The 9817-nt window shown below is 32.8% G+C and overlaps 1 protein-coding gene across 1 annotated transcript; it reads left to right on the forward strand.

Annotated features, from left to right (window-relative positions):
• The first annotated feature begins 2800 nt into the window (after nt 1-2800).
• On the forward strand, nt 2801-5524 carry LOC120196833 (28 kDa ribonucleoprotein, chloroplastic-like). The gene is made up of 4 exons (XM_039198546.1): nt 2801-3433; nt 3537-3638; nt 4747-5028; nt 5299-5524. Exons 1-4 carry the CDS (start codon nt 2900-2902, stop codon nt 5359-5361), a joined length of 981 nt encoding a protein of 326 aa, XP_039054477.1. The 5' UTR covers nt 2801-2899; the 3' UTR covers nt 5362-5524.
• The last annotated feature ends 4293 nt before the right edge of the window (nt 5525-9817 follow it).

The raw sequence follows: 9817 nt of genomic DNA on the forward strand, positions 1-9817 counted from the left end.
GAAGTAGAAGATAAAGATGTTGCTGAAGATGATGATTTCTTGGAATATTTTGCCTTCATTTCTTCCCATTCGACCCGACCTCCCGACGTTGTTAAATATATATGGTTTACCATTTGCTTCATAATTTTGGAGGCAGAGATAAACTATGAAATCAAAATTTTCTACACTAATCTCTGAACGATTAGACAAATTTAAATGCCTCTCATTCCATTGTTGTATGTATACAACATGCTTCTTCGGCCAATCATCTCTATGCTTCCCATGCGTATCAAATTTGTGGAAATCGTCAATGTTATATATCGCCATTGGAATCAGTTGATGGGACACAAATTGTTGCATAAGTCTATCTGCGGCATGGATCTCAACAATGACGAAATAGAGCAACAACGTTACAACACACCACGTCTCTGCTCCTTCAAAAACAAGTGTGGTAGACACCGTTGGATCTCCAACTTATAATATGAAAACCAATTAAACTGTAAAAAATGTTACATTAGTATAATTAAAAAATAATACTATTAATTTCAAAGTTATACAACAAATTTAGAATATTTATCGCATATCTACTGACAATATCGATCCTCATCCGTATATCAATATTGGTAGCACCCCCAACTTTGTATCAGTAATTCGATGTCATCATCTAAACAACATAATAAATACAAATTAACAACTACATTATTAATTCAAAATTTCTAAAACATTTTAATTAATAATATAAATTTACTATAATTTAAATCTACAAAGTTACCTTATAGCGAAAGGAAACTCAATAGGAACAGTTGTAAAAGGCGTCAAAAACGAAAAACGATACCACACCCATGATTGTAGTAGAACTAAACAACTCAATACTATGCTTTTTGACCTCTTACCACTATGGTAGCCTTACAAAGTTAACGATATAAAAATGTCATAATCACTGAACCCCAACTATACTAATGACACACCAAGAAATCTTCTAATACCAAGAGATATTGAGTGTGCACCAAATTCACGGATTTATCCAGTAACAAGATCATTCCAATCAACTTGAGAAGATATACTCAGGCTGCAAAGATCATCTCTTTCTAGGTTGAATGTTCATCCACTATGAATTCCTTCTCCAACCACGTCATTCGTATTCGCAACCCACCAGTCACATCTATTGGAGGCTCCCTTTCTAATAACTCTAAAATAAGCTGATCTCGCTTATAATTGTTGTGAAGCATCAATGGTGCACAATTAATCGAAACACCAAGTTGATAAGTCATATCTTCCAATGTAATCAAGCCTCACCACAAGGAAATGGAACATATGAGTTTCGGGCCTCAAATGTTCAATCAACACCGATATCAATGATGACATCACCTTAAAACCACGAAGAAATGTGACAACCCAGATTGTTGAAGATAAATGACAATCCGCTGATGCGGCTCATCATTGGTCATTCATCGATGATGAATGACTCGTTCTTTTTGTTACAAATATAAATTTAAACAATTAATAAAATTTTAAAAATAAAAACATGAGTTTTATAATTTTAATAAAAAAAGTAATTTTACCACAATGAGCTCAGTCGAGGAAATATAGACTTCATCAAGACGTAATATTTCTTCTCAGGTGACCATTTTAACACAAATTCTTCAAAAAATCATTTTTTTTATCTCAATCAACTTTTTTTTTTTGAAAGTTGAGTGTAAACTCTAAACAAAAAACCCAAACACCTATTTATACCTCAACATCCAACGACTATAAACTATTATTTTTAAAATTCAATTGGAACTCGTCATGCGGGCGTGATGAGTTTCATTATTACTGTTAGAGGACTGCCTGTTGCCCAACGTTCACGGGCTTGTAAATTCAAAAATTCAAATAAAATTTATCGTGTCAACGTGACGTGTTTCGTACTTCTTTAAACTATTATTATTTATTTAAATTATTATTTTAATCTAAAAAATAATATTAATTTAATAAGACTAGTCATGTCAGTATGACAAGTCCCTGTGGACATAATAAAAAATTTGACCTAATGAAGCTCACATACCTGGGACCATTAAATAATAATATCTTTTAGAAGTTGTCACGTCAGCGTGATGAGTTACCTCAACACTATGTTAATTGTCGTAAATCCCAAAATAAAAATCATGTTGCCTTAATGGGTTAATTAATTAGCCCGCGTGGATTATTAAGCAAATTTTGCCAAAAGTATCTATTTATGTGAAAATATTAGAAATTAACAAAATCCATGGCCCTGATCTAAACAAGAAAAAAAATACAAAAAAGAAAGGGTAAAAAACACAAATGATCCTCTGACTATTGGATACTATTTTGTTGAATCTCTCGACTATTAAAAATTACAAAATGATCCTCTTACTATAGAGAGTTGTTTTGTTGAATCCATCGACTAGTAAAAGTTACAAAATGGTCACACGAATACTCATTATGTTCTAAACTTGTCATTTTTCATTAAAAAATTAATGACAATCTGAGTTGGACTTTAACTTGTTGACTAAGATATAATAAAATATAATATAATAATCTTAAAGACTATCACATCTCAGTCAGCATATTAATGTCCAGCTTAGACGATCGTTAATTTTTTAACAGAAAAAAGACGATTTTAGAACATAATGAATAATCAAGTGATCATTTTATAACTTTTAATAATTAAAAGACTCATCAAATTATAATTTTTTAATGACTCAATAAAATAGTATCATATAACCAGATGACCATTTGTGTAATTTTACACGAAAAGAAAAAACCCATAAATCACACCCACAAAGGCGAGATATTTTTTGTATAAACTTCCTCCTACCCTCTCCTATCTGCTCCCCCCTTATCCTTTCATCTCCTCTAATCTTCTTAAACCCTCTCCTTGGTCTCTGTCTCCTTACGAATTCTTCAACACCACCAAAAAATGTCTACTGTAATGAAACCCGTGTCCCTGGCTGACTCATCTTGCCACGTTTCTTTGCCTTCACTCTTCACCACTCCTTCCAAAGTTCCATCTCTTCTTTCACTTCCTTCAAAACCCATCAAGCTTATCCTCTCATCTTCCACTTACCCAACCTTTTCGTCCCTCAAAACCAAAAACCATTTCCCTTCTCTAGTTGCCTTTGTGGCCCAGACTTCAGATTGGGCTCAACAAGAGGAAGAAAACGACACCACCATCACCATCGATGAAAAAGACGAGCAGCAAGGAACTGATAGTGAAGGAGGAGAATCATCATGGGAAAATGAAGAAAGTGATGGCGCCGAAGCAAGCTTGTCGGATTGGGAACCTGAAGGTGATGTCGAAGTTTTCGAGGGAGAGGTTGCTGGTGGTTCAGAAGAAAATGATTCTGAACCTAATGAGGAAGCTAAATTGTTTGTTGGGAATCTTCCTTATGATGTTGATAGCCAAAGCTTGGCTATGCTTTTTGAGAAAGCTGGAACCGTGGAAATTGCTGAGGTTATAGACCAAGTTTCTGTTTCGAAACTATTTGAAAATTCCTTTTTTATTTGGTTTTTGGGTCATAAACTGTTGAAATTTTGATTTTTTTTTCTATTTGCAGGTTATTTACAATAGGGATACCGAGCAAAGTCGTGGCTTTGGATTTATAACTATGAGTTCCGTTGAGGAAGCTGAGAAGGCTGCTGAAACATTCAATGGTTATGTAAGCCTTTTCTTTATCTTGGTTTGCTCAAAATTTTCTATTGCTTGATATGTGATAATAAATGAGGAATATGGAGTATATATGGTGTGTTATTGTTAATCTTATATGTGCTTGGGAATTATCATCAATAGTTGAGTTAAATTGCTTGGTTTGGTTAAATTGACCACCTTGAAATAGACTATGTTAACCAGACTTTTTTTTTCTATAATACTGAATGTTCCATACATATTTAGACATGAGTATGGGGATAAATGAAAAAACTTGGAATAAACTCAGTCTACTTGGCTTAAACATGTATCAGTTCCTAACATTCACTTTGAGTAGAATTAGATTTTGTCAAATGTACAGTAGATAGTCAGAATAGGAAAGTTGCAGAAGGGTTTAGGGTTTTATACTTTTTTGAGTTAGTGAAAGCAAGGTTTATATAGATTATCTCATTTTGAAGATTAACATAAAGTGAAGGCACATAACTTCACAGTTATGGTTTGTTTCCATATATGATATCAATTGGACATTTTCAAGTACTCAAGGGTACATGAAATTGTAATCATTTTGACATCCAGTAGAAAATCAAGTTTTCATTTTTTTTTCTGAGAGATATCTGTAGTTTGCTTGCAATAATCCACATAAGGAGTGAAATTATGTTAGTTCATGTTTGATGTGTAGCCACTGATAGATGCTTGCAAGCAAGAACCAAGTTAACTATTTTGACTTAGCCGTGACGGGCCATTTTCTATAGATGGTATTTGGGGTTTAATTAAAGAAAAGAAGAAATTGATCTTGTTTTAGAACTTTCTTTAGTTTGCCTTTAACTATCATTTGGTGAATAAGATAAATGCTAGGGTTAACCCTTTTGATGTCTTGTATGCTATTTTCTATGATTTTCTAGGTATATTTGCACTAAAAAGCTTTGTATTTTTTTCATCTTTTTATGAGAACAACTTAATCACTTTCTATGTCGTATGAGATTGTTTCGTAGAAGTTTGAGTCTATGAGATACTTGGTACACACTGACCTCAAGTGTTCTCTGTTTTTTTCTTTATTTGTCTTAATGGGCTCCGAAGTTTGTATGAGGCGCTTGTGCTTAGATATTGCTGTTTTCGAACAGGATCTCAATGGAAGGCAATTGACCGTAAATAAGGCTTCTCCTAGAGGATCGCGTATTGAGCGACCCCCTCGTGTTTATGAACAAGCTTTAAGAGTCTATGTGGGTAACCTTCCATGGGATGTGGATAATGCTCGATTGGAGCAAGTTTTCAGTGAATACGGTAAAGTAGTGGAAGCTCGTGTGGTCTATGACAGGGAGACAGGCCGGTCGCGTGGTTTCGGTTTTGTGACTATGTCCTCGGAGACTGAATTGAACGATGCCATTGCTGCTCTCGATGGACAGGTAATATCACCGAGTTTTCACTGCAATTTTCCCTAGAATCTCGATGATAGTAATTTCCCATTCATGCATTTGCTTTCTCGAACTCATCAGAAATACATTTTTCTGTTGGATTAAACTGCACAGACGCATACAAATTTCCAGCTTTGTTATTCTGATTCTTTTTTTTTCTTTCTTGAGAGAACCGATTTTAATATCTATGACCCTTTTTGATTCCCTAAATACTTGGAGACTTTTTAAAAAACATGTTTCATGTGTGTCCTGTTGTTGCAGAGCCTGGATGGAAGAGCACTAAGAGTAAATGTTGCAGAGCAAAGAGCTAGGCGAAGCTTTTAAGCTGAAATGATTTACATTTAGATTAAGATTATCTGACGCTGTTGGCCTTTTAAGTTCTGTTTTTAATTCTTTTTTTTTTCTTTTTTTTCCCTTAATTTTGTTCTGTGAATTTTGGCATGGAATATTTTATCCTGAGAATTATGAAGCCAGTTGTTTCTAGGAATCCTGCATTGCCCTACATTAGTATCAATTTAATTAAAAAATGGGTAAACTACATATTTAGTACCCCAACTATCAATTTTGTTCCATTTTAGTTATCTAATTATGTTTTGTTTTAAAATTATACTTAATGTTATGTTTTGGTTTCATTTTGGTCACATATTGTTAAAAATTTAATGGTGATACTGATGTGTCATCATAAGGTAATGTCATGTCATCATTGAAAAAAATTTAAAAAATATCATTAGTAGTTTTGTTACCTTTTCAACGGAAGGTAATTAAAACGAACTCAAAATATAACTGTAGGTATGATTTTGAAACATAAAATAATTAGGTGACTAAAACAAAAAGAAGTGATAGTTGTGTACTAAATGTGTACTTTTCCCTTAAATAATTCATGCATAGAACCCTGCCTTCTGCATGCTGCTCAGATGAACTAATATCTGAATTATTTGATTGCTTGTTGTTTGACGCGTGCAAGCATGATCTTTTATTTCTGTTTCCATTATATTTGCTAAATGCTATTTATTAGATCATTTCATTAAAAAATTATTAGTTTAATAACTTAAAATTATATTTACTCACAATAATATTTTTAGGAAAAACTTAATTGAATGTTGAGGAAACATTCTCGATATAAACTATTTCCTAATTTAAGATTAGAAAATCGAATTCCTTTAAAAGTTAATGTCACTTTCTAAACTTTGTAATTCACTTAGTAGTTATTAAAAATAAGAATTTATTTTAGAAAATCTCATTTGATGGGCCAGATTCAAGTGTGGAGATTTGAGATGTTACGCATGATAGTATCGACTCATTTAATTAAATTGATATCAAAACTCAAAATGATATCAATATTGAAAGATGATATCAATACTTAAAGGTTGGGTATCGTCTTCAAATAAAAGCATCCAAATAAAGAGTATCGATACTAATAGAAATATTTTGACTATGAGACTTGAACTTAATATAAAGTATTACCTTCACAAGTAATTAGAATACCCTTAAGAGAATAATGTTACGATAATGTCCCTATCAGACTAGGTGCCAACATTAGAGTTGTCCTTACAGCCAAAATAAAATTAAATAGACATGGAGTCCCAAATGATTAGCCTAGTGGCATAATAGTATTGTTTTTGACATTCATAACGTCAGTAAGAATAAATGTCAATCTTAGTGGCGTAAGTATGATTGTTTGTATAACTTTAGTGACTATTGTCTATATACATATATGATATATCTATATATGTGTAGTAACCGTATTTCGGGTGGGTTTGGAATCGGACTTCGACTTAAATAAAACATGCTAGAGCGGCCATCGATCATTTATTATTTTTTTTTAAAAATTAGGTTGATCAGACACCTCAATTTATTATCTTAACTGATCTGCGTTTTACCAGAAATATGTCGGGTTTGGGTGTCGGTTACAGTCAAGGAAGGATTACCACCCTTGTACTGCCCTTTCGGTATCAATTTAATATTTCGGTTGTCTTAATTACAAAAATTAAAAGCTAAATTGAAATTTAAAGATTTAATTCGAATTACTTACCTTTGATCGATAAAAATTACCCTTAAAAAAGTCAAAAAAAAAACGTTAGATTATAAAATAAAATAAATATCCAATAAATCAAAGAAAAAAAGGTTGAATTAAGAAAAGAAAAAATGTAAAAAGTGAAAAATTTAAAAAAAAATAAAATAAATGAAGGAAGTATTAAATTTTAAAAGAAATAAAAAAATATAAAAAATATTAAAAAGGAGAAAAACGCTAAAAAAACAAAATATATAAAAAAATGAAGTCAAAATGAAAGAGAATAAAAAAAATAAAAGGAATAGATAGAAATTTAAAAGATCAAAATTGGGGAGTCAAATTGCAAAAAATGAGAAATATAAACAAGGATTAATTGAAATAATTCAAAATTCAATGGCCAATTTATAACAGGTGACTAGAATGAATTACACAACAAAGTATCAGGGACTAAGGAAATAATTTACCTATCTTGTAGTTACACTCTAGTCCCCACTATAAATACCCCCTAAAATCCTAAAATTTTCATTCTATATCATTTCAAACAAAACATCCCTCCTCTCTTCTCAAATGCTCTCAACTCTCTCCCACTCGTCCGAATGGTCAGCCACTGTTTTAGCTATGCACCGCCACCCGTCGCCCTGGCGGCAAAAAAAAAACCATCCTTACACTTTTCGAAAGCCCACGTTACCCCGAGGTCAGATCTAACCCCTAAACCTCCTAAAACAGCCCCGAATGACGTAGATCTACGCCAAAAGATCCCGAGTTTTACCTTTTTCGACGTGATCCGATGACTTTTGGTTTTCCCCGCGACCGTGGTCCCCTCCGCTTATCAGCCTTTAGAGAAAGATTTGATTTTTTTGTGTGTTGATTCGAACAATTTCTTTGCTTGTTTGCTATTGTGATTTTTCTGGGTATTTTTTTGGTATTCGACTGTTGTTGGTATTTGGCTCGGGTTTTTTCGTGGCTCTTGTTGTTTTCGTTGCATGGTCGGAGACTTTTATAGCCCCGTAATCGACCGTTGTAGTCCCGAATATCTTGGGGTGTTGCTGATTCTTCCGGGATAGTTCAGTCCCGTTCGGCGACGTAGGTTGTTAGTGCGATCAGAAAGCTCGGGATGGGTCAGTCCTGGGTTGTCGGTCGAAAATACCGCTGGTTGTTGGCACGTGGCCTCCACGCGCTTTGCGTGCGACGCTTAGCTTCATATGATTAGGGTTTTGCAACCCTATTTTGCTTCGAACTCAGCAGTTGGTTTATGTTTTGATCTGATGGCTCTAGTAGATGCGGCGCTGAGCTTGATTTGTGAAACCCTATTTTGCATATGGGCTAGGTTGGGCTTGTATGCTTGGACCTCTTCTGGATCGAACTGTGGACTAGACTTGGACATGAAATAAAATAAAAAAGTAAAACGAAATAAATAAAATAAATAATATAATATAAATAATAATATACTAAATATAATAATAAAAACTATATTTTTAAAAATATGTCTTCAAAAATTATATTATATGTTTTCGAAAATCATTTTAAAAAATATATATTATACGTTTTCAAAACCATTTTAAAAAAACCATATACTATATGTTTCAAAATCATTTTTAAAAACTATATATTATACGTTTTCAGAACCATTTCAAAAAACTATATATTATATGTTTTGCAAAATTATTTTAAAAACGATATACTATATGTTTTCTAAATCGTTTTAAAAACTATATATTATACATTTTTTTAAAAAATAAGTTTCCAAAACTATATGTTATATATTTTCAAAAACCATATTTGAAATTTTTATATATACTACTGATCGCTTGGAAATATATATGTCAAGACAAGCAATTTTGTGCAAGTATACACAATCGAATCAAGTAATAAAGGGTAAGTGAGTTATCATCTTCCCAGGGAATGATTGGTTCTTTTTAAGTTTCACCACAACCAGAACTAGTTGTCACAAGCTAATTCCTGAAGTCTTATCAAACTAGAAAACTATTAGCAATAAAGCAAGAAAATATTATAAAGTATGATTGCAGAAAAGTTTGGTCGAGGCTAAATAATTATGCAAAACTTATAGAATTAAAATAAATAAGGCAAAGACAAGTGTTGATTTAAATATATTCAAAACAACCTCACATATTCAAACTTTTCACAGAGCACTCATGCTAATCTTTTGTTATGACAAGCAATTATTCTAAGTTTAGAATGAATTGTTATGATATGCTTAAGCTGCCCGACTGGATTACTGATTATTCTTAGACGATTGTTATGACAATAGTACTCAGCGTTAACTACAACCCTTGGTTTGTCAGACTGTTGTTGTAGTAATACCTCTCAGCGTGAACTATAATCATTATTCTATCCTACTCTAGCGTCTATCCCTTTTAGTCGATTGAAACCCTCTCCTTATCTCTAAGGTAGAAAACAACCCGAATCCATTCCATTGTTCACGTGTTTCACCTAGACTCCAGGCAATCTCTCGAAGCTCTTATAGTGTCAAGGAAAAATATTTAAACAATAAACAAAACATACATGAACAGAATCATAATTCATCATTCATAAAAAAATAATTGTTTCGGCAAAACAAAGATTAACACCAAGTAAAGCAGTTCATGGTGTTGTCAAAACGTCAACCAAAGTATCATCGTTTTAATACAACCACAAACAAAGTAAAGAAATTACGAACAAAGGAAGAACGACTCCCAAAGTTGGGGGCTCTGTTGTGACATCTCTGATCAACACCACGCCTTCTCTGGTAGCCAGACTCTCTCGAGGCCT

Source organism: Hibiscus syriacus, unplaced genomic scaffold (assembly GCF_006381635.1).
Source record: "Hibiscus syriacus cultivar Baekdansim isolate YM2019G1 unplaced genomic scaffold, ASM638163v2 tig00117034_pilon, whole genome shotgun sequence".
In the NCBI taxonomy this organism is placed as follows: Eukaryota; Viridiplantae; Streptophyta; class Magnoliopsida; order Malvales; family Malvaceae; genus Hibiscus; species Hibiscus syriacus.